The sequence below is a fragment of the Terrapene carolina genome, unplaced genomic scaffold (assembly GCF_002925995.2).
Source record: "Terrapene carolina triunguis isolate 2854851 unplaced genomic scaffold, T_m_triunguis-2.0 Scaffold93, whole genome shotgun sequence".
NCBI classification, from domain to species: Eukaryota; Metazoa; Chordata; order Testudines; family Emydidae; genus Terrapene; species Terrapene triunguis.
This window is the reverse complement of record NW_020664444.1, coordinates 11,335,141-11,361,639: the sequence shown is the minus strand read 5'-3', so window position 1 is coordinate 11,361,639 and position 26,499 is coordinate 11,335,141. Positions and strand designations below refer to the sequence as shown.

The 26,499-nt window shown below is 42.4% G+C and overlaps 1 protein-coding gene across 3 annotated transcripts in view; it reads right to left on the bottom strand.

Annotated features, from left to right (window-relative positions):
* The window catches only part of MAD1L1 (mitotic arrest deficient 1 like 1), a 529,982-nt gene that overhangs the window by 349,566 nt on the left and 153,917 nt on the right, over positions 1 to 26,499 (bottom strand). For all 3 annotated transcript variants that reach the window (XM_026650732.2, XM_026650733.2, XM_026650734.2), the window contains one exon: positions 13,994 to 14,138. In XM_026650732.2, coding sequence (XP_026506517.1) covers positions 13,994 to 14,138 — 145 coding nt within the window. The remainder of the gene's footprint in view (positions 1 to 13,993; positions 14,139 to 26,499) is intronic.

Below are 26,499 nucleotides of genomic sequence, written 5' to 3'. Positions count from 1 at the left end.
CTACACTCCAGACTGTACATTTACATGACAGTCCACTCAGTGTAGATGGGCGTCTCCCATCAGCCACTTAATTTGAATAGTCCCTCCAAGATGTACTGGCTAGCTACCTTGTGGGCGGTACCCCAGGAGCAAACATTCGAAATCCAAGTACAGAGCCAATACTTATAACTTCAAATACAAAAATGATACATGCATACAGATAGCATAATCATAACCAGCAAATCAACCTTTTCACAGACACCTCACTTGACAACCTTTGTACAAAATCTGCTGCAAATATATAACAGTGGTTGCAACTATTATCTATATGGTCATATTTTAATCAGATAACGTCACAGAAGGACCATAATATTTAAGGTCAGCCCTTTCTGAGGTGGGAGGAAGGGACGAAGGGCTCTGCCTGAGAGACTTAACCAGCTCCAAAATTGCCTCATTAATAGGTAAGTCCACCCGTAACAGCTCTGTGGTGAACAAAATATCAATAAGGACTCCTTAACCTCCTCCACCTTGATCCCCAAACTTGAGACCAACCTCTTCAATAGCTCTTTTATACGCATCGGCAGGGGTGAGATGGGAAACGTAGGAGCCAATCTCCAATTCCGAGGACAAAGAATCACCCTCTGCTGACCCAGGAGAGGCTGCTCCTGATGGTGCCAGAGATTGGTGCCATGTCAGTGAAGAGCAGCCAACATTGTGGGCTTTTCCTTTCATGGTACCATAGGTGTGAAGTCTGAGACAATGCAGATTGTCACGGTACCGTGTGCTGCACCAACGATATTGGCGCCCTTCCATCTGCTGGTACCAAAAGCACGGTCTCCTGCACTGCCAGCGACACCAGTACTGATAGGCTCAGCAGATCTTTTGCTGCCACAAACGCCCACGGCCTGGTCGGTACCAAGACAGTCTCAGGTTGCTGAGGTATTGCAGACATAGAAGGCACCCCTCTGGGCCCTGCACTCCGTGGCTGGGTGCTGGAATCAACAGTGCTGGTTTCTGCACTACCAGTATAGAGGAGTGCTTGGGTTTCAGCTGCATTCTACGCTTATCCCCATGCTGAGAAGATTTTGGTGCCGCGAACTTCCTCTCTCAATGACCTGTTTAGAGGCCTTATATCTCTTCTTAGGCACTGGGGAGGGCAAGCGGTGCTGGGTCTTATACAACATAGGAGGCGCACTCCTGATCAATGTCGAAGCACTCGGTGCTGAGTCAGAACGGCTAGGCTTTGACAGAGGTCTCAGGGCCACCTCCATGAGCAAAAACTTTAGCCTGGCTTTTCTGTCTTTCTTTGTCCTGGGCTTAAAGTCTTTGCAAATCTGGCAACGATACTGAAAATGAGCTTTCCCTAAACACTTCAAGCAGCTTGAGTGTGGATTGCTCATCGGCAACAGCCAAGCACAAGAAATGCAGGGTTTGAAGCCTGGTGACCAAGGCAGCCCTTGGACCTGAGAAACAGAAACCCCAAAACTAGGGATTGGAAAAGAATCTGACCCTATCTACACTATTAATTAAATACTTATCAGCTAGACAAGGTAAGCCATGCAATTCCAACAGCCATCATGGGGGGGTAAGAATGGTGTGTGGGGTGAGCGCACACCAAGAGTGGAATGCACATGTGCAATCACTCAAAGATGAATCATTTTCCTTCTAAAATATTAATCAAATATTCACAACAGTCGAAGAGAGGTGCTGCAAACAGGCACTGAACAAGAAAGTTATTATTGAACAATACTAGGTGGAGAGCCATTCTAAAACCCCTTAAAATTCAACAGTGAACCCTTGGACACTGTTTGAAAGAAAGATACTCTGACTGGCTGATGATGGAGGTGTAACTCTACTAGAGCCTCCTATCGCCCATGAAATAAGCCAATTGTGCAATCACTTGATTGTTTCTCTCTCCACTTCTTTTTTTAAAAGAAAAAGAGTAAACTCTGCTAACCCAGTTTTACATCTGAGGATTTAAAAGCACAGAAGTCAAGGAATTCAATGTTGTAGCCTTCACAGCAAAGGTAACTCTCTAAATGGCACAGAGATACTAACACCTTCATACTTATGCTAGAACTGTGTAAACCTCTCACACAGCTGATCCCCTCTCGTAGACACAATGGCCATTGTGACATTCTATGTCTTGGGGGAGTGTCCTGTAACCCCCATATTCCTTATTTATATATAATTATGATCTTGAATATAAAGTAGGCAGTGTGAGGTATCAAGGGAAAGATTATGATCTGCTGAAAGTCACTGTTCTATCTAAATATGTATATCATTAATGCATATGAAGTTATGAGTGCATGTTGTATGGTTGTCACTAAAATATGCTGTGGGTTTGAGAAGCGCTCAGATATTAGCTCCCCAGAGACAACAGAAAGAAAAGTAACCAACGCCCGGGTGGGTGTCAAAGAACCATCAATAGCGATTGTACAATTCAATGACTCACCAGCATAAGGCCACACCAGGGGATTGCTCAATTTTGCCTGGGGATTCAGCAATGGCCACCAGACATGCCTGGACTTGTGTATTCCAAGCACATGGGACTGAGCCTATAAAACAGAACACAGGGGCCCCATGCTTGGCCTTTCTCCTGCCCTCACCTATGCTGCAAGCAACAAAGACAATGAGAAGACTCCAACAGAGGAGACTGCCCAGATTTAAGGGACAAACCTGTATATTAAGGACTGCAGTATCCAGTGGGGTGAGAAGAACTGTTTAATCTAGATGTTGCCCAGTCTAATAGGGTTGAGAATTTAGACTGCGTGCTTATATTTTATTTTGGTAACTAACTAACTTTTTAACCTACCACTTATAATCACTTAAAATCTATCTTTTGTAGTCAATAAATTTGTTTAACCGTTTATCTTTACCAGTGAGTTTGCCTGAAGTGTCTGATGAACCTGCTCAGGTTTCCAAAGGTTGGTGTATGTCCACTTTCCATATGAAGTGGTGAACCAACTAATAAATTTGCACTGCTCGTCTTGAGTAGTGCAAAACAGTATATTCCTGAGGTACAAGCCTGGGAGCTGGGGGGATTTGGCTGGTGCCTTACGCTGTGTGATTCATGAGTGACTCTGAGAGCATTCATGCAATCTAGCTGGGTGTGGGACTCCACATACAGTTGTGCTGAGTGATGATAGCACCTGGAGGGGTTTGCTGCTTGTCACTAGCAAAGCGTTGTGAGAGACAACCCAGGCTGGAGAGTTAAGAAGGGTACAGCGGTCCCACAGTCCCAGGCTGCACGCCGGGGATCCCATCACAACCATGCTCTAAATGCTTTTGGATCCTGCCCCAAAATCATTCCTTTCCCACACTTACCCTTAGATGCTGCCCAAGCCTTTCCCCACCCACTTCAATCAGCTACTGTAATTACCAGCTCACGTCAGCCTTCATCTTGCTCACCAGATGTCTCTGCTGTCTGCCCTACTTCCCTCAACTGCAGCATCTCCTCCCCAGTCTACTTCCCAGCAGGCTTCTCTTCTATCCCCACTCACCACCTTTCATAATTCAAGATTTGGGGGCTTAAGGCATAAACTGCACAGAACATGCAGCAAGAGAGCACAGGAGATGCATAAAAAGTTTGGTTGCTGAGAGAACCATAACTTTGAATTGCCTGACTTTGGTGTGTTTAAATTCTCAGCTATATCATTGGATTAACTTAGTTTTCTTTTATTGAATATAAAATATTTTAGCTTTTGAGGCCACAAAGACCTTTACTGAGAGGAAATGTGGAGACTGAAGGTCAAATAAATTCCTCTTTTATGAGTGTATTTCTAATTTTCATAATCTAACCTCTTAGAATATATTAATGTTCCTTTGCTAGGAGAAAACAGAACCTAGTCATCATTCAGGGAGAAGGAATCTTACTTCTAAACCCCTGAGAATAGACTCCATGGTTTATAGGCTCTAAACACCTTTGTTGTAATTAAAAATACTGTCAGATACACCATCAATAGGAGAAAAGGGACAAGCCTGTGTTTATAAAACACAATAGACACAGTAATTTAGCATCTCTCTGCATAGAAATCATCTCTGATACTTGCTATAAGTATGTTTGCGCACTTTGATGCAAATCCAGAACCCAGTGCAAGCTGCTGGAGCTAAGCACTGGGCAGATGCACTGAGGCCAAGATGAAGAACTCTCTTCCCAGAGCAATGGCTGGAGTCAACTCTGTGGACCCTTTCACAGCTCCCCGCTTACAGGGAAAGTCAGGGAAGACCTGTGTAGCAGTAAATCCCCTCCCAGCATAACAGATACCACCTGGATGCCTCCCCCAAATCCTGCCCTCCACCAGTACCTAGATCAGGAAACCTCCAAGGTCAGAGTCAGAGCAGGATTTACCCTCTAGCTGTGAAAAATTAGGACAATAAACTGAATCAGTTATGTGAGATATTACCAAGACAAGTCTGAGCAGTATTAGTATAGAAGAACAAACTTAAAGAGCAGCAATACAAGGACAGCCCAAGGTTTCAAACTGCTCTAGTGGTTATATGCACTGTTGTTGTAGCCGTGTTGGTAGAGCCCTGCAAATGCATGGACATGTGCTTTATATCTGCAGATATCTGCATCCGTGGACCATTTTTGCAGATCGTGGCTGGATGCGGATCCAAATTTTATATCTAAAGCCCTGCAAATCAGTGGCTATCCGCTTTATATCTGCAGATCATTTTTGCAGATTGGATGCAGATACAGATTTTGTATCTGCAGAGGGCTCTACGTGTTGGTCCCAGGATATTAGAGAGAAGGTGGGTGAGGTAATATCTTTTATTGGACATAAGATTTCGAGCTTACACAGAACTGTGTGTAAGCGCAAAAGCTTGTCTCTCTCACCAACAGGGGTTGGTCCAATAAAATATATAACCTCCCCCACCTTGTCTCTCCAATAGTTATAGTAAGTGAAGCAGAGGTAGAAGGAATCATTTCTGGTCTGGAGACCACTTCTGGCCCTAGAACTGCATGAAGATGTAGATGTGAACCAGAATGCCAGTCCGATAAGTCAGCAAGTGAGGGAGCCTTGAAGCCTTGAAGAGTAATTCTGTGCCAGACTAACAAGAGTCTAACAGAACTACATTCCACTGTCACTTTCTTAGCTGGAAAGTAGAGGAACTAAATGAAATCAGAGTCAGGTATACACACATCATGGAATCAGGCAAATAGATTAGGCTTACAAAGGAAAAATGAAGCAGGAGAAAAGCATGTCTGTATCAGGGAATATTGATTTCTCTTCCTCACTCAAAGCACTTCAGGTCTCCAACTAGGTATCCATTACAATATTTTCTTTTTAATTTGAAGATGCCTCCTCCTTCCAATTATACTTGTTCTCGCATACTGCCCCTAAATTACTGCAAACAGCTTCCTCCCAGAACACATCCCTTTCATCTCGTCTGTTCGTTCTCTAAAATAAAAAGATTCTGCGAATGTATCGGTGAATGATATTAGTGGCTCTCTTGAAACAGCCTTTTTCAAATAGTAAAATGGTTTGTGTTCACCCAATTCTAGAAGCAATTTCCATTAGCTTAATATAGTCATGATATTTTATCAAGGCAATTATACTCTTAGCTATCAGTAACAATTAAACCCTTAGACTGGAGTTGCTTAATAAAGGTCTCAAAATAAAAATCACACATTCAAAATACAGTCTATTTAAATGTCAAGCATGCAAATAAGAACTTGCAATGAATATAACGAAGCACAAAGTATAAATCAGCATAACTTATTCTGGCACTATATAAGACTATTCTAAGATTACATTGAGCGTATTGTGTAATTCTGATCACCACATTATAGGAAGACTAAAGATTGTAATGGGGCATTGAGAAGTAACCAAAATGATTCCTGGGACTGTTGAGTTTAGTTTGTGAGGGAAACTGGGTGCACAAAGATCAGCCTTATTTGGTTTCTACTGCTTTATTTAATAAAAACATTCCATATGCCATTGAGAAGAGTGGTATATATGATACTAAAAGAGCAAAGATTACACTGATGCAAATCAATAATATAAAACTTTTCTTTCTACAGCATTCTCCATGCACACCACATCCCCAGATGCTTTACCCTTGAGCTCCATTACGTATTTATCAAGCTAAACAAAACAGAGGCAGACAGAAATTCAGAGGTACACCCATGAAAGACAATATCAAAACCTGAGATCTGAAGAGTGATTTGGAATTGGAATCAACAATACAGATAAAGAAAAGCTGTTCCAAATGGCAGGAGCTTCAGAGGATAAGTTTGTACTAAGCATGGCAAAATAGTTGGGGAGAGATGAATAGGCCAGTCCCACACATGAAAAGGGAGAAATGAGAGGAAGAGAAATGACAGGCCAGGTTTCTGTGAGCCCTCACAGCAGAAAGTCCTTAGGGAGAGGAGGCACCCACAACCCCATTCCACTTGGGAGCCAGTTGGCAGAATTGGTGGGCCAAGGAAGGGAACATCTTCCAGGAAATAGTGCACAGGACTAGGAGACAGGAGTCATGGGTTCTATTCTCAACTGCACCAGGGCCCTGCTGCATGACCTTTAGTAAGTCACTTCCCCCTATGCCTCAGTTTCCCCATTTGTGAAATAAGGATAATAATGTGTACCTTCCTTTGCACAATATTTTCAGATTCAATCATAAGTACGGACTATGTATTAAAGAAGAGGAGGGGCCAATCTCATTCAGTACCTTTCCTAAGGAGGCCTGGTAAATCCTCCTGGACAGGGTGGTGTTATCCCATGGGTGAAGACCTCTGAATGCAGCTGCCACCCAAACACAGAAGAGGTAACCCTTGCTTCTGGGGTGTCCCTGGCCTGGAGTCTGTGAAGCATGTGGGGCATGTCCAGAAAGAGTTTTCAAAATAAGGAGTGGAATTTCGTACTCAATCAAAAAGTGAAGGGGAGGCAGCTGAGTTGTCTGAAAATATGGCTGATGTGGTCATGCCTCTTTGCGTGTACAAAAAAGTTAGGCAAAAGCATTGTGTGGCTGCTAGAATCTGCAGAGCTCAGACTTATGGTGGGCATAGAGAAGGGAGTGGCAAGGGTCAAGATGAGCGAAAATAAAAGCATGGGGCAAGGGTTTCAGCGGAGGAAGAGTTGAGACTCAGTAGAACTCAAGCCAGTGTTCAAGATGATCCATAAGAGGTCATAGACTGAATCAGAGGTGGGAACCAGCTTAGAAACCATTATTTCTTATTTCATTAAGGACCAATGGGGAGCTTGGCACTATTCAAGACATAGAAGAAAAGGCATGATCCCTGCCCCAAGGAGCTTACAGTCTAAACAGAACTGCACCACAAAATGCACTGGGAGACCCAGAGGAACGTCTGTTGCAGAGCTTTTGTTTAACCAATCCATCCGTTATATTGAAAACAATCAAGTTGGCCGAGTTAAATATGTTCACCGCCCAGATAAAATTATAGATCAGTATAAAAGGGGTTATCTCACTGAGCTCCCAGAGTAGGAAGAACCTTTTTGACTCCTTAGGACCAGCCGCAAGAAAAGAGCATTCACTATCCCAAGGAAGAGCTGGACACAGAGTCCAATGTGGCAAAGAAACCAACAGTGTTATTCTGAATCCTGTGCAGCTACAAAACAAATCGGGTGGTAAATCAAGTCAAGAATTCTGAATCTGCCATGCTTAAGAACAATTTAATCACACAGCTCAATTTCTGATGGATCTCTGCAGTTCTAGGCTCTGAGACTCACTCATACAGTTAGTATTGACTTTTGAGAAGATGCCTTCCAGGGGCAATCTGTGTAAATCAGACAGTGTGTTAGTTAATCAATACTTACTTAATCCTAAACTGAAACCACCACCATAAAAATTATGTCTCACTAAAAGTAGATTTATAAGCAGAACACATGATCTGGTTGAACACACTGAAAGGAGAATGGAAATTTATGGCCTTTCCCGCTGAGAGTAGAGTACCCAAAGGTAGACAATCTACAAACAGGAAGGAGACACTACAAACAAACAGAACAACATTCAGAAAAATAAGGCTAATTTGCTTATGGTGTAAATTAATTACATTAGAGCAATGAATAAGACCAGGGCAGTGGAAGTTCAAGTCAAAGTCTACTGTCCAGGGATTGATCTAGACTAGCTTGCAGGGGCTTGACAATATTTTTATCTGGTAGCCAATTCTTGGGCTCCAGATTTTGAGCTCTCCTTTGTTTTAAATTACCAGATTCTCTGCTGTGCCATGTTTCAATTCACCACAGCAAGTGAGGGTCAGGTGCCATCAGGGAGTCCCTATTTCTCAGAATCCATGCTGGTCTCAGTCTTCGTACAGATTACAAGAGCCTGGGGCCAGCTCTGACCTGTGGCAGCTAGCAATGGCCCCAAAGAACCAGCATCGACTAGCTGTGAATATTCAAAGTACACTGCACTCTGGCCACACCCTCAGCACAACCTTCCAGGCCCTGTCGCAATCCCTGTGTCAGGGGTTGGCCATGAGAGGTGGTCCAGGAGCAGGCAAGTGATGCACTGCACCAGCTGAGAACTCCTGAGTATCAAGGGAATTCTCAGATGACTACATGCAGCTGCTTTCTAGCTCCTTTGTGCTGCCACAGTGGGGCGAGGAGCCAAATGCACCAAAGAACTGCCCTGCTTCTTTAGCCCTAACTTTAAAGGGAACCAAATGTAAAATGATGCCATAATGTCTGCCCAAATCTGCATACAGCAGAAATAATAGTTCTAAGGAAGGTGTAAACTGTCCTGATTCCCCTCAAGAGGGAGTTAACCCTGAAACTCAATGGCACATTAAATGCCAAAATAGTTAATTGCTGTTTTACTACTGATTAAAACACCCAAGAAAGGTGAAGTCTGACCACATCATGAGCTCCACCCAAACTACTACGAGTGGCATCCCAGTTTGACCACCCCAACTGAGCAGACTCTGGGAAGCATGGAAGTATACCACCCCTTCTGTTTTCTAACCTGACTCCTGCTTCAATTTGTCCTCGAACCTCCACTAATGTATGTCAAAAGCTGTCCTCACATCACGCAATAAACAAGCATCTCAGGGCTTTGCTTTTATCAAACCCTGACTCAGTCAGCAGCTTATATTCAGACCGGGGATCTCAAAAAGGGACAATTGTGAGAGACCTAAATGTCATTAAAAAAAAATCTAAAAGACTCAACTCCAGCTGTGGCAGCTTTGCCTTTTATTTCCTACAAAGAAAGCAAAGACCATAAGCTCTGTGCAAAACTCTGAAAAGGAGAAAGAAATACACACAAGCTTAAGGACAACACACAAGTCAAACAAAAAGCTACCTTAGTAAATATAGCATTCAAAGCCAATTTCGCATCAAATCAAACAGGGGAGGGAGAGACGAGAGAGGCAGGCTGTGTCACACCGAATTTCAGGGAAATCTCACTGCCACCATTAGTGGAGCTGCTCCAGAGTTAGAGCCGTTGTGAGCGATTTCTCTAAAATTCTGAGCATAAACAAAGCTACACAGAGAAACTTCACCACCAAAACAGACACAGGATTAAGCCAAGGGGAACTGTGGCAGACAGAAAATGAATGAAGATACCCATTCAAACAATTTCTTGTCTAGCAAGGATAGTGGCTTTCGGGGAAGCCTTTAAACCAACATTGATATCGGAAAAATCCTTGGGCGACCGAATCTAGCCTTCATACTTAATTTAAAACGTGCATGTAAAAAACTGTATTTGAACTCAAGTCCAGGAAACTGCTGCCAGGCACACAGTATAGACGGATTAACGTGTCTTAATTGATTGTTTGTCTGCACCAAGAGCCCAGGATCACATGCTAGAACCTACTCCACTGGTAGAGATAGAAATGATAGAGCCAGACTGGTGGTTTAGCAGTAGCAATCTGAGTGATGCTGTATCAAAGACCCAAGACTGATGCCCAGATACTTGTTTTTCCAAGCCTAGCACTTGCAGTCCAGGGAAGTCAGAGGTGATTCCTGAAAATTTCATGTACTGATAGCTGGCAGAGAATTATGCTAATCTTGAGTATTGACTAAGTCACAGTGAAGCGTCTATAGTGCATGGGAAAGAGCAAGGAACCAGTGGGCAAATGAGGCAGGAAGACCCAGAGCAAAGGGAGGAGAGGATAGAGACAGTGAAACAGGGAGATCAGAGCACCAAGTGAGGCTGAGACACTGTGGCAGGCGGGGAATGAAGGAGAGAGGCCTAGTGAAGTGAGGACTTGAATGGTTTTAAAAAAAAAAAATGACTGAGACTAAAGGAAGAGGTAAAGAATGACCAAGAAAGGTTGAGGAGGGGTCAGAGCAGCAGAGCAAGTTGCTCCTAGAGCAGCGTCAAGGAGCAGGAGTGGATACCTTTTTTACATTAATATTAAACACTACTACAATGGAAGGGAAGAACTAGCTTCTCCTTTTTGGTTGATTTTAAGTAAGTGATCAATACAGAATTATGACATACAAGGTCTGCCTTGATCCACAAAGAAAGGAAGATACAGTCATTGCATAACATTTTTACTATCAAATCAGCTGGGTCTCCTTATTTGCTAGGATAGGGTAACTGATTCTTTGCCTATTCAAAGGAGCAGGCGGTGACAACCACAACATACACACACTACCAGGGAGCAGTAAGGACCACGTCACACACAATATTGCTTCTCCCAAAATGTGATTTTTATAGTCCTGTTTAACAAATCACACTAGATTCACCAGCGAGCTGGATAAGTGAACTCCCCTTCCTTCTTTCCTCCTTTCTATTCACGACACAGACAGCAGTACAGTCTACTACTGATGCCACTAATTAGATGATTAAATACCACTCTAGGTGATACGCTTTCACTGTGAAATTATTATTTTTAAAGGCAACCTATTTGCTCAATCTCATTTTAAACCACAAGATCATAATTTCTTTTTAATTAAATTAAATTCCTTTTTCTAATTTTGCATGAGCAGAGCAACCATTAAAAGAAACACCGCCGAGGAAACAATGCCTAAATTCCTGCCCTAGCTCTGACCGTGCGTGTGGTTCTACACAAAGGATCCCATATAATCCTGGACAAAACAGATTTTCTGAGGACAAAGTTATCCCTTTCTCCTTTGAAGTAGCTCAGATGAAATATTCTACAGCACACTGAAAGCTTCAACTTTCAAAAAGCAAGTTTATGTGCTATGAATTCAGGTAGGACATTTCCAGTGATTTCTCCTTTTCTGTGAGAAATAAAACCACAGAGAAGAACAAATCAAAAGGGCTCCATGTCTTCAATATAGAAATTAGGATATGGACCACCACATGGTATGTTGCAGGGAACGGTCTGTGATCTTTCAATCCAGAACTTTAAAAACCAATCTGTATCCTATTGTTCTACCACAAAACATATTTGTCAGCTGAAGAGTGGAAATAGGCTAACAAAAGAAATATTTTGGTAGTTTACTGGGCAACTGTTTTTATAACTGCTTGCTCAGGTCTGACACTATTCTGAAGAACCTGTTTCTTGTTTCATTTAAATTAAGATGTTTAAAAGCAGCATTTTTCTTCTGCACAGTAAAGTTTCAAAGCTATATTAAGTCAATGTTCAGTTGTAAACTTTTGAAAGAAAAACCATAATGTTTTGTTCAGAGTTACGAACATTTCAGAGTTACAAACAACCTCCATTCCTGAGGTGTTCGTAACTGAGGTTCTATTATATATCTATATATAGTACAGGTATCTAAAGGCTGCCAATGTCTTATCAAGTACTGTATTCTTTTTCCGAATACCTGGAATTACCCAACTATGTCTACAACCACAGATATCCCATTACAGACCATACCAAAACCAGAAGTATATAGGGCTGGGAAAATCCTGTCTATGCTGCTTGTCGTCTCAGTGAGCCAAGGGGAGAAACGGTTTCCTCTCGTAGTTGCCAGCCACTCAGAATGCAATGCCTGCCACAATGTGTCAAGAAAAGCGACAGCAGTTCTGTCTCTTTCTCACTTACTGGACTCTCCATGGTATCAAATACTGCAGCCAGAAAGAGATTTAACTAATATCCTCTTGTGAAACAGCTGCTTCACGCTCCAGAAAGCCCTGCTTAGTACACTATACATCACAGCCTCATTGGCTCAGCTTTGACACGGAATTACAGAACTGAGCACAGAACAATTAAGGCAAATCAAGATCCTATAGTCAACATTCTAATTTCAAGCCTGAAGCAGTAGCAGCACAACATCTCCTTTCTTTTTTTTTTTTTGGGGGGCCACATCCCTATACTATGCTGGAAAGAATTACTCTGCCTAATTTCAACCTTCAAATTCAAATAACGCATCTATTTAATAAAGCTGCATCACCACCATCCTCACTATATCTTGTGCATTAGCTCTCATTGAGCTGAGCTACCACATAAACTTATTACCTTCATCTCTCCTTCCTACTGTCTTGCTTCTCCCAGCTATTGGCACATCTAGTTTAGAGCCTGATCCAGCAAACATACATGTGTGTAAGTTTGCTCACGTGACCAGCCCTATTGACTTCTATGAGATTGCTAAGAGAAGTGAAGTTAAATTCCATTCAGTGACTCAGACACAAATACACCTATGGTAACATGACTTAACTCTCTTTCCTAACACAGATGCCAAGGATGACATTAAGAGGTGTGTCACCTACATAAACGCAGCCTACACAAGCACCACGCACCAGCACTGACACTCGTGTATTTACTCTGAGCAGACCCAAAGACAAGACTTAAGTCATTGTTACAGCATCCACTACACTGAGACCAAGTAGTACTGAATCATCAACTACAAAGCAGACAAGGAAAGAAATAAGAGGACTGCAGGAACAGTATCTACGGGTGGGGAGAAGGGTTTGCATTCCTAAATTCTGTCTGTGACAGTGTACCCCATAAGGCTTTATGGGGAGAGGGTGCTTATAAATGTATGTATGACATAACTGGAATATGTTTTGTGCTGCCTGTGCCAGGTAACATATCTCCGTAAAGGTTATGGTCTACTATATCTATTCATCCTATTTGTACATATATGTATCATTTTCTACTTGAGGTTAAGAATATGGGCTGTATGCTTGCTTGGTTTCTAAGTAAGCTTTGGGAGGCATTTGGTCAGCTTCTTTAGGAAGGAATTCGCCAGGTTAAGTACCTGATCAGGAAACACTTGGAGAACAATGCATCTTGGAATGCTCCAATCCACATAAGAAGTCTTCCTGGAGACATGCAAGATACCATGTGGACAATGGCGTCGGCCTGTAAAGACTGAGTCATGCAGGGGCATGTGACTTGCCCAGGTGACTCCAAAACTCCATCTTGGAGCTGGTCTTTGCATAGGAGGGGGGTCTCCACCCACAAGAGAGAGTCTATTTAAACCTGTGGGAGACCCCTCCATTTGGTCTTCAGCTGGCTAAAGAAGGAGCCTCTCCACCCCCACCCCCACCCCAGGATACTTGAAGGAGGCTGAAACAAAGGACAGTAACTACAGGGGGTGTGAGTGATTGCTGGACCCAGGCTAAAAGGAAATTAGCCTGTAAAAGGGAGTGCTCTGGAACTGGTGAGGAAATTATCTGTATTTAGTTTGATTAGACATAGATTTGCGCATCTTATTTTATTTTGCTTGGTGACTTACTTTGTTCTGTCTGTTACTACTTTGAACCACTTAAATCCTACTGTCTGTATTTAATAAAACAGAGTATGTATTAATACTTGGGGGAGCGAACAACTGTGCATATCTCTCTATCAGTGTTATAGAGGGCGAACAATTTATGAGTTTGCCCTGCATAAGCTTTATGCAGGGTAAAACGGATTTATTTGGGTTTAGACCCCATTGGGAGTTGGGCATCTGAGTGCTAAAGACAAGCACACTACTGTGAGCTGTTTTCAGGTAAACTTGCAGCTTTGGGACAAGTGATTCAGACCCTGGGTCTGTGTTAGAGCAGACTGGAGTGTCTGGCTCAGCAAGACAGGGTGCTGGAGTCCTGAGCTGGCAGGGAAAACAGGAGCAGAAGTAGTCTTGGTACATTGGGTGGCAGCTCCCAAGGGGGTTTCTGAGATCCAACCCGTCACACTGTCTAGATGCCATACCTTGGTAAGCAGTAGCACTCGTTTCTGCAAGCGTCTGACAAGACCTTCATGCTGCTCACGTTTTTTCTTCTCATCCAGTAGCTGGCTCTGGATCCGTAATACCTCTTCCTGTAGCTGGTGCCGAGCCTTCTCTAATATCCTGGCACTAAAAGACAGAAGATACCTGTCAGATCTTAATATTACCTCATACCCATATAGGTCAGAAAAACTTAGGGGAAGTACTAATAGCAATGGAACACATTAACAGCATTTTTTTCAAAGAGATATTAGAAATGGCCAATGGCCAAGCTTACTGCTTAGCCCCAAAACAATTACATTGCTTTACATATACAAAGTCATAAAACACTACATATACTTTACACTGAAAATCGATTATTTTACCTTTGGATAAATACTTAACTCTTCAGCATCAGTGTAATAATGGATCTTAGACATCACCACAACTTTTAAATATTAACTAGTTAGAGAAGTGATTGCCATTAAACCTGATCTGCATTCAAGCATAGCTAATAGTTGGTTAGTAATTGTGGCAACTATCCATGTGGTGTTCTTGCCAGCAGCCTAAGCTGGCACATAGGTTGTGTTCCTGTGACTGGGTAACAGCACTTATTTTGCAACATGAACAGAACTCCCAACCATGCCTGTGTAGCCGATTTCCCCTTCCTCTCAGCTCTCTGTGCAGCAAGGCATCTCAAACAGCATTGACCGACATGCTCTTGGAGCTGCTCTGTGCGCATATCCTCTGGGCTCTCTATTCCTTGCTGAGGCACTGGATAGCTGTCTATATTCACCCATAATGCACTAGTACAAGCAGTTAGGCATTATAGTAGATGTTGGCAACAAACCTGATTCATGAAAAAAAGTTGCACTATAGGAATAACTCAGCTTTATTTAACTCAGGCAGAAGAGAGTTTCACAACCAGAGTATAAAAACAGTTGTATTTTCAGTGTGAACAAGCCCTGAAAGTGAAAATTACTGTGTACCAAACACAAAACTTCAAGCAGACTAAAAGCACCAATATCAGGTGCTCTTTATCATTATAAATCAAAAGAAAATAAATGAAATATCCTTCAACAAATAAAATATCACCATTATTCAGGCACTGTTTAGATATGTCAGAAAAGTGGCACTCCTACATCCTGATTGCCAGAACAATTTATGCTCTTTGGGAATTTTACTGGGAAATTGCCATAAATCCACAATCAGTGATTTCCCGACCTCTGATCCTTCCCTCTAACAACAAATATGCATTTTAAAACTCTAGATTAATTAAAAGGCTATTTAAAGTTCCAGTTTAATTTGGAACCATTCACAGACCAATTTGATAATCCAGCAGTGTGAAACAGATTCTTCACTTGTGTATTCAGGTGGGAAGTTCATTAAGAGGGCTTTAAATCTGCATTTGAAAATGAATAATTTAATTACCAGAGTCCCACTATTACCCTGGCTCTATTTTAATTAATTAGTTAGTTACACAAAAAGAAATCGGTGCTCAACAGCATCGTCTAAGTTGATGGGACATAGATGGTGTCTGCCTCTCACTAACAGGCTGATTCCCTCTCCCATCATAAGCTCCGTGCAAATGTCCCAAATTCATTGGGATTTTAATAGAAATATCAGCATTTTTCCTGGTCAGCAATCAAGGATTCCAGATGGTAAATAGAGAATCTAATTTTTGTTGTGTTCATTTTTTGGATAAATCCACCATTACATTATAGCCTTCTGCAAATGTGCAGAAATCAATCTCTATCAAAAAGATATTCCTCAGCTGTCAACATTAGAAAGCCCGATTCCAGTCCTCTAATACTATGAAACATGATCAAGAATCCTGTGGGAAAACAGAGTACCCAGAAAGTATAGAACACATCAGGCTATTAACATATGATAAGTACCACATTAATAAAACTATTGTAACCCTTTGGAGACTAGAGAAACACTCAAACATTTATTGTCAATCTGGAAAGTTCTACTGTTAAATACCAATTTCACAAAAAATAAAATAATAAGAATAAGAATAAAATCCTCCCATGCACATTTCAAATTACGTATGATCCAGGGTGAATAACAATGCAAGACCCACCCATTGTCTGACATGATATAGAAATCCTCTCCTCCCTGCTAAATTTACTGGTTGGGTTTAATCTACTGTTCCAGACCTGAGCCCAATGAAGGGTTTGTTTGTTTGTTTTGTTTTAATTAAACTGTATGTATATCCCTCAAAGTTTTGACCTGCTTTTATAAATCCTAAGTGCACTGACTGATATTTTCTCACTTGATGCTCAGAATGAAAATAGATTCCTGCCTAGTTTCCTTGTTAGCATTAATAAAAAGTGTTTACAGGGAGAGCACACACATCTAGCCCCGTGTGCTCTTCCTCAGTTGCAGTATGGGTTACAAATGAGTAAGCATAGGAAGAATACAGCAAAGTAAATGGCCACATGAGCAGATTGTCCATTTCTTTTGCATTCAGTGGTGTTAAGAGGGAAACTGAGGTAGGTCATTTAGGCTTTCGGTCTCAGGTCAATTGTGCTGGTCAGTTAAAATTTAAGTGTGGGAAGCTGATTGTCCAAGGGAAAGTAATGCAATTTCATTCCTCTGGACTGAGTTTTAGTATTCATAGGCTACCACACAATAGAAAAATCAGTATTTAAAGTCCTCAGAAGTCTTCCAATACACCACAATCTGGACTTGCCTAAGCAAAGATTGAGTCATTAAGAACAGACTGGTAATTCTACCAAGTAATACAGTGATCATAACAGGAACAGATGTCTTCTATAAACTAGGTGGACAATATCAAACTTACCCTCCCCAGTGACACAAATAGGATTCAAAGTCAGGTTTACGGCAACAAACTCCATTATGTCACTACTCCCAGACATTGTTCTATGCTGATGACATTTCTGGCTCTTTAATGCCACTCACTCACTCAAACCAAACTAATTTAAAAAAATCAAAATTCCCAAAGTTCAGTTAAACGCTGAGCATGCTGACACTTTCCAAAACCTTTGCAAGTTCAAAGTAAATCTTCTTGGCCTTCACATGGAAAATTTGTTTCTGTTTATCAGTCCCTATGCTCCTTGCCCCATCCACTGAATGAACTGCCACGAAAGATTATGCTCAAATAAATTTGTTAGTCTCTAAGGTGCCACAAGTACTCCTCGTTCTTTTTGCTGAACTGTTGAGAAGCTCTCTTCATACTTCGCTCTTTCTTTCTACTCTTAAATATAATCTTAATGATAAAACTTCACCTTCAAGACCATACTTAGCCTTTCAAAGAACAGCAAAGGCAGACAATGAATATAGCAGCTAAGATACATTTTAATAACCTCCTTAAAAATTACAAAAGCAGCTGTCAGCTCTCCTTCAGTGAACCATAAAACTATCGTTGTTTCGATCATTGAATCTTTTCAGTAACCAACCTAACACCCAACGAATACTGCGAAAACCATCACAGAGGGCAAACAAGAAGCTAGAAATATTGTTCTATACAGCCAATCAGGGAGAAAATCACAGGCCAACCACAGTGCACCAATGTCAAAAGGGAACACAGTGTGAGTCATGCAGCAACTCAGAAGAACATGGTACAGAGACACATTGCCAGGGACAGCAGATAGGAAGAAAAGTGACAAACAACAGTGCACTGACCACATTACATACTATGGATGCTATAAGTACCGTAAAAAAAACAGAGGGAAAGAAGATGTCAGGGGACATAGAAAAAGGAAAATGTAGGAGACAAAGGCACTGCAAGAACTACAGAAGCAAAGGTAAACAGGTCACATGCCACACACTAACAAAGAGATAAAAGAAAACCCAGGTGTGCTGCAGCAATACATTTGCTAGAGGAAAGTTATTCCCCAAATCAGGATCCAGGCTATATACATCCTTCACAAAGTGTCTGTCCATCTATAAATGGCAAGAGAAAACAAAGGGACCTAAATTAAATGAGAGACTGGTAAATAAGAAGATTTAAGTAAGCTGAAATGTCCCATTTCCTTTCCTGTTTCTCCCCCATTTTATAAATCAACACTAGAGAATGAGAGGCCAAATTGTAGCCCATCAAGATTTCATGTTGCCGACTTGACAACAGAATATTTTTGCCTGTAGCCCACCTGCATGGATCCTATCACATCTGGTCCTCTCCAATGAGCCAATGATTTTGTGTTGAAACAGCTCAGTCTCCAAGTCCAGATACAACAATCCTGTATCTTTTGCGTGTGGCATTGTCTCTGGTTAAACTATCAGGATATGAATGACCAATACACAGGACAATAGGGGCGTGTAAGAGCAACAAAATGTTGATCAGGTAAGAGAAGGACAAAGAAAATGAAAAGGAAGGATAGTGAAAAAAAAGAGCATAAGGGAAAAACCATGAGGTTGAGATCAGTGAGACAGAAAATCTTTCCCATGACAAAAAAAAATTCTGTGGTCAGACATTAAATGCTGCCTTTTTTTTTTCTTTAAATGGGACAATGCCAGTGTCAGGATACTGCAGAAGCAACAAGGTTGCCTAAATCAACATATCTTAAGGCAGGCCAACTAGAAAACAAACATTTGAAAGGAGACCTTATTTGATATAAAACCATTCCAGATTGCATATTTCCTTCATACCCGGAGGTGGGGATCCAAATTCAGCTTCTTCTATTGGCACTATTCTGCTTCCCCTCTTCTCCACACACCTGTCAATCATCTGTAATGGTGGTGCCCACCACTGTTCTCCACCTGGAAGTTACCATCACACTGCACACCAATGGAAGGTGGTGAGGCCCATAACTACCCCATCTACTACTCAGATAGTTTACCTTTGTAAGGGACAGTAACAATAACGAATATTGTTAATAGCTTCAGCATAGTATCTTAAACTAAAATCACTGTGTAGGTCAACGTATGCCAGAAGGTTTGGACACACCAGCTTTAGAGCTATAGAAAATACCAAATGCACTGTATAATAAATACATTATGTAGAACCTGCAAAGGAGTCAGGAGGAAAGGAACACCCCACCTGCCTACTCTATACTAACTCCACTTTCCTAAACATGCACTGGTCTAGTCATCACCTATCATTCTGCCTCTGCCTTTCATAAACCCCAAATTACCTGAAAGGAAACAGTTCACATCACTCCATTGTCCTACACACAAGGAAGTCTTGAGTCAAACACACTAGGATAAGAAATAAAGGAACCTTGTAAGGACAACTCTTTTACTGACATGGACAGATGCAGTGAATAAAGAGCAGGCCGGCATTCAGAACTTTACTGTTGTACAGAAAGTATATTTCATCTTTGACATTTCAGCAACCTGTGACGGGTTGCCCCCCTTCAAGATGCCACCTGATGTGCTGAGATACCATGGAGCCCACCTGTTCTGTTAGCATGGGCCCCCTTTAACCTGTCTTGCTGAGCCAGGCTCCTAAACCTCCTCTCGCACACACACAAGCTGGCTCACACCCTGCTGCAGAAAGACACAGACACTGAGATCAGCTCTGGGAAAAATCAGCTTAAGGGACTTGCCCCAGCACAGCTTTAAAAGTAGCCATTCTTCAACAAAAAACTTCAAAAACAGACTGCAAAGAGAAACTGCAGAGCTACAATTCATTTGCAAACTTAACACCATCAATTTGGGCTTGAATAGGGACTGGGAGTGGCTGGCTCACTACAAAAGCAATTTTCCCTCTCCTGGTATTGACACCTCCTCATGAATTATTGGGAGTGGACCACATCCACCCTGACTGAATAGGCCTTGTCAACATTGGTTCTCCACTTGCAAGGTAACTCCCTTCTCTTCATGTGCCAATATATATTTATGCCTGAATCTGTAATTTTCACTCCACGCATCTGAAGAAGTGGGTTTTTTACCCACAAAAGCTTATGCCCAAATAAATCTGTTAGTCTTTAAGGTGCCACCGGACTCCTCATTGTTTTTTTAAGGGCTTTTGCTATACCAGAGAAGTGTGGTCAATTGGCCTGATCACATGACTGGGAAACAGGAACACCTGTGTCCTACCTCTGCACTGCTAGCCATGCCACACAGGGAACCTGAACCTGAGACCCAATTTTAAAATGGGGATAATACCTCTGAGTGGGAGTTGTGAGGGTTAATCAGTCCATGCTTGTGAAATTCTTTAAAAATAAGCAGCCCTAGATAATTGTCAAGCTTTGCTATTATTAGTAGTAAACATTGTCTGGACTAAGGAGCACACTGACCAACATTTTCAAATTAATTTCAGGGAGAATTGTGATGGTGGGTGGGCCAAATTTTCAGTGTGTAGCGTAGCTATCTGGTCCACGGGGCTGCAGTGCCACTCTGGCAGGGGCGGCTCTAGCTTTTTTGCCGCCCCAAGCACGGCAGGCAGGCTGCCTTCGGCGGCATGCCTGCTGCGGGAGGTCCGCTGGTAACACGGATTCGGAGTACCCACTGCCAAATTGCCACCGAATCCGCGGGACTGGCAGACCCCCCACAGGCATGCCGCCGAAGGCTGCCTGACTGCCGCCCTCGCAGGGACCGGCAGGGCGCCCCCCGCGGCTTGCCGCCCCAGGCACGCGCTTGGAGCACTGGTGCCTGGAGCCACCGCTGCACTCCGGTTTCATCCAGCAAAAAGGTCATCAGGCCATTGTCTGGGTGGCCCCTCCACTCTGACTTCACAGCATATTCTGATACACATGTATGGCTGATGCATAGGACTCTGGGTAATGTAGCAGAATTTTTGAATTTGGCATAAATGGATGCTTGTAGTTATGTGTCTGTGGGAAATAACATTATTAAATCAGGAGTCAAGAGGTTTTTGGTTGTAAAGAAGAATCTCCCTGATTTACAGGAGACTTGGTCAATAAACTAAGTGGTATCTGACACACAACTCAGCAGAGGAGTTGAGAGACTTGTTCAAGGTGACCCAGTGAGCCAGATACAGAACCCAGCTCCCTTGGTTCCTAGTCCGTGCTTTAGACAATGGGTCACACTGAACTGGGTCTCTTTGGATAGCAAAACCTTTGGGCCCTGCGTACTTACTCCCATGGGTAACAGTGACTGGAGAGAAAAGTTGGCCAACTTCTCCCCGCCTCTTCCCAACAGCTGTGCGCCAATAAGGAAATACAAGGAGTCTTCAGAGAGTTTGCCATGTTTAGAAGTGAGAACCGCCTGTATCTTCTCTTTCAGTTATCACTCCAGCCATCAGGGACCAAGCATTCTGTGGAGGCCTTGGGAGCCTGGGCATGTGAAAGCAAAATTCCTGAGAAAGGAAAGTGAACCGAAAAACACTTCAAGCAAACAAACAAAAGGAAGTTCAAGAGAAACCCTGTTGTAACACAAGCAGCCTTTCTGCAGCTGGCTTTATTTGCACCATCTAATTCTGATTCTAAATGCTTCAGAGTGTCACTACGGTTTTTCTTTTGAAAACAAAAAATCAAAACAACTAAAACCAAGAGAATGAAAGAAAGCAAAGACTGAAATAATTACTAATCAAAGGAGAAGCCCATTTATGGGATGGCGAAGCCACCGGCCAGCTCTACCCAGTAATTTTTCTCCATGTCACCTCTGATGAGTTTTATATTTCTAACATTTCATCAATTTGCATCACCAAATTCAATTTGCATTCACAGATAAACAGAGAGAGAATGGTAAATACTCTCATCTGACCTTGAAGTGTGAGAGAGAAAATTGCCCTCGCAATTTCAATTCAATCCCAACCATAATGAATAATGCAATTTGCCCCATCAGTTACCAACCAGTAATCACACTCTTGTGTGCTGGAGGAACACACTTTCATGCCAGGCAGGAGACGAAGAGAGCCAGTGCCTGACACTTTTTGTCCTGAGCTCTTACCAGCCCTGTTGCACTTCCCTGCCAGTACTGTTCCAGCCAACTGTCTGTTCACAGGGGGATAATGCCCCGAGAGAGGCACCACTGCACAGTTCTGCCTGGAGGATCTCAGCTGACTGCATTGTTGAAGTGGAGACTGAGAGGGCTATGTCCCACAGAGAGATTATTTTCTCACCTCTTTCACAATTCTCTGTTAACAGCACTGGAGGGAGGGGATAAAATGGGGACCAGCCACGGCCACCTTTTTGGACCCAAAACTATGCAGGGGGCTTCCCCTATTCTAGAGGCACTAAGATGCAAGCAGTGCTTTCTCCCACAGGGAAAAACTGCAGAGAGGAGCAAGCCAGAGACTTGAGCTAATAGGAGCAAAAGCAGAAACCTCTAGACAATCAGAGAACTTTCTACAATTTTGGCAGACTCTCTTTTACCCTGTGATAACTCTTCATTTCACCCTCTCCCTCCCTATCTTCTCACCTCAGTTTCACCTGCCCCTCTCGCTTCTCTTCTCCCCTGCCCCCCTCACCCCTCCTTCCCTTCTCTTTCCACTTAACAGATCCCCTTCCTAACTACACCCACCACACACCCCAAAAAATGTGGAACTAACATGACATTTGCTGCCATCACTTTGTTCACTCTGCTTGTGTGTTCTAGCTCTGCTCACACCCTGTAGATCTTGTCTATCTATAATGTAAGCTCTTTGGGGCAGAGATTGTCTACTACTTTACAATGCATGGCACAATGGGGCCTCGCTCTTGGGTGGCCATTAGGCACTACTGTAATAAATATGATTATAATAAGATTAGCTGGGAATTTCCCTGTACTGCTCCAAATCTGACGAACACTCTCCTTTTCCTCCAGCTGTCAGACCCAGAACTCAAGTCCACAGTATCCATGTAAAGAGGAGATGCACAGGGCTCAAAGATCAAGAACAACTGAAAATGTTCTAAGATTCTGTTATAGAGTCAAAGTAATACCTACAGTGAGAGGAGGAACATCATTCTGGAAAGGGCAGTCTGAGAGTTGAGGAGACTGCAGGGTATAAAGGGGGAGGGGATTGACAGAGAGAGGAGTGAAGAAGGAAAATCTGCCTGGAGGTTGGGAATGAAAGGAGGAGGGAAATGGGAAAACAGAATTGACTTGTCAGTAAACGAATCTGTTGAAATTCTACACTCTTGACAATAGGATAATAGCTTATTTCAATAAAATAAAGAGAGGGTCAGAAAGTGTTTGGATGATAAAAACAAAACCTTAAACCCTCCATTGCAATCTAATGACAAGGAGCCCTTACAGACTCGTGACTCATTACTGCTTAATGAAGGCTCCACACAACTGTCTGTGATGACCTTTTCCAATCAGACTTCATTTCCAACGCGTATTATAGTATTCCAGCATGAAATGAGCATCATACACTGCTGTTCACTCACATTTTTTAGCTGAGTGCTTTTCTTAGGCTACTGAATGCATTTATAGAAACAGAATTTTCTGAAAGAATACTTGAAAAATTATTCTTTGACAACTGGGACTTCAATCATAATTCTGAGTAAAATGCAAGACTGTTGCCCAGGAACTAAACACTGGCCTTTTGTCTCTAAAAGTCTGACTCAAGATGCAATAAGTATGAAGATCACAACTAGAGTGACGAGCTGTCCCAATTTTATAGGGACAGTCCCAATATTCGGGGCTTTGTCTTATATACATGTCTATTATCCTCCACCCCCGTCCCGATTTTTCACATCTGGTCACCCTAATCACAACCGAGTTCCTAATAGATACTTGTCCACAACAGATAACCAGCGCACAATTAGGCACCGCTGACAGTATCTGTCCAGAATAGATGGTTAGGATCAAAGTGCAGAGATGATTGGGAAAGCATCTGGTTAACTACTAGCAATGCTTACATATAGTCAGTGTTTTCTATCCTTCACTTTCATAGCATCAAATTAATTTCACTACATATTTCCCTCATCCCTTCATCCTCCCCAGAAAATCAAAAAGGGCTTTCACTTGTTTGGACAGCAGTGACTGAAGCCACTTTCTGAACTTTATAGCAAAGCAGTCCAGAGTGAGAGTAACTGCACTAAATATAGCAGCCCAGGAGGATGTTGTGCTATTTAAAAGTAATGAATGAAGAATATTTAAAAAAAAAATTAAAAACAACCAATCAAACAAATGCCTGCTAAAAGTCTGCTTTGTCAACCACTGGGCAACTCTGGATTTCACAACTTATATCTCCCAGAGAAGTCACTCCAGAACTCTTTGGGACCTCCGTTAAATTTAATATTGCCTTGCACCAGCATCTGCACCTGTGCAAACTGAATGTAACATTACCAGGTCGGAATGGTAGCATTTTATGCCCAGGGTTAAAGTAAAGGAGGTAGAGTGGATAGTTCCCCCACCTCCTTGGCTGGTGCAGCAAGAGCTACCTAGCTTGTCGCAATCTATTTTAACCACTTTTCACATCCACTTTACACAGCTATAAAGGTGGATGAAAATCAGGCTTTAAGTGTCTGGTATCAGCCATCCAGTTAAAGAGAGCTGGAATCTGTCCAAAGGAGAACAATCTGAATGAGTATCAAACTGATTACCTGCAGTTGAGTCTGTTTGAAATGACTGGCACTTCTACAAGCCCACTTTTCACAGATCCTGGCTACCCAGTGCAACTACAATCCCTCACTCTGCTTGCCAGTTATGCCCCAGATAGCTAAGCATAGACAAACCCTTTCTCAAAGCCACCACATGTTGTAGTGGCAATTCTTTCTAGTATGGAACGATAGGATCCAATGTTATGGGATGCTAAATTAAACAACAGTTAATGGAATCCTACCCGCCCCTACTCCCCAAGAAGCTCCAAATGCATAGCATGCCTTATATGGCCCAGAAAAATAGAAGCCCAAGGTCACTTGTGTTACTTGGGTCTTTCACAGGGTTGACGCTTCTTGCAAGTTACCCGCAGGGCACAAAGCCCTACCCACTGCCACTTCATCCCACCCAACTGGCCTAAAGAGCCTTTTAAACCAACACCAGGCTAAAGGAATAAACTATCGTGTATAGAAGAATGAACGGTCAGAGCAACTAAATTCAGAGCTCAGTTACATCAATTCTACTGCATCCATATTTCTAAATGACTAATAAAACAACATTATATACCATGATGCCTCCCAGCAATGAATATTTCAGACAGAAATCAGTCAGGAGGAGGAGTAAACGGCCCTTACATTGAGATTTTATGTTTCAAGATCTCTACTGGATGAGCAGAAAGGTCAGGCTCTTTATTTTTCTGTGACGCTGTGATAAGAAGGTGAACTTCGGAGATGTAGCATCCAAAACATTGAAGGCAGATGAAAGCATGGGGCATCCTGGATGCAAATCTCTCCTAGAGTCAATTGCTGTGGTTTTATCTACTGCAGAAACATGTACGTATATTTATTAATACAAAAAAACCCAACCGTTTGGAATCCGCTTAGCAACACACAACATTCCTGACAACCCACAAAAGCCAGGAAATTAAAATAGTACATACCCTCTATTGCTCCACCCATAAGCACACCTCTTACCATTACCAAGACGACCATACACCACAAACCACATACACCATACTGTTAATTCTCCCCTTGTCTGCATACATCCCTTTATCAGATTATTCTTACCCAACTCTTGTAGTTTTGAATGATGGGCATAACAACTGGTGGTTTGGGAAGCCGTTAGTTAAGTAACCGGGTACATGCGGAAGGTCGGGTAAAAGGGTAATAGAAGACTGGTGTCGGTAGGAGACAGAGCTAAGATTGCGGTGCCTGGTCTGTTGCATACAGTACTTAGGATAAGGGTAGTGGGTAGAGAAGTAGAAATTCTGTCCCCAAATCAATCATGCTAATCTGTGCCCAGCCCCCAATCAGGTTTGTGTGCACAGCACAAACATTCTGGTCTAACGGGATTAATGGACAAAAAGGACTCTGAATCCAATCTTTTTTTCATTATACCTGCCCCCAGATTTACTCAGGATCCATTTCTCGCTATGAAATTTTGTGTAGCTGGACAATGTTCTTTTTAAGACATTTCAGTCAACAAATGAACAAAGAAAAGAAGCCAGGGAAAAATCTCAGACAGAGCCCAACTAACAACATTCTACTTGCCCAAAGTATTGATAGCTGTTTCATTATCACAATACCTTGTCTCAGCCCACACAGTAAGGCTAAGAGTAGATTAGTGCCTGGCTTGGAAAACTTTAAGGCCCTTTACTTATATCTTTAAAAACAGTTCTCTATTTCATCTTTCTGGAGGTAAAGCAGAGAAGGAACATAATTCTGCTGCCAACCTTATTTTTGTAATAAAACCCTATTGCGAGGAAGAAGAGTTATTTTCCCTCACTCACATCCTGGAAGTGTGTGAAGGTGGGAATATCCAGGTCTCCACCTGTAAAGAAGAGTGTGTGTGTGTGCCTTAAATGAGAGTGTTCATGTGCCAGCAGAGCACTTACACAAGGGGGAAAATTTGTTACAAAATGCAATAAAAAACTACAACAGGAATCCACACTGCTCACTCTCTGGAGATATCCAACATCCCAATTAGCAGCTCTGATATTTCTGTACCCTACATCTCCCACAATCAATACAGACACTTTGGCAGCCTACAGTTGATTGTCTATGCTCAGCTCTCCCTTCGATTGCCACCTGTGTTCCATTATAATCTCCCC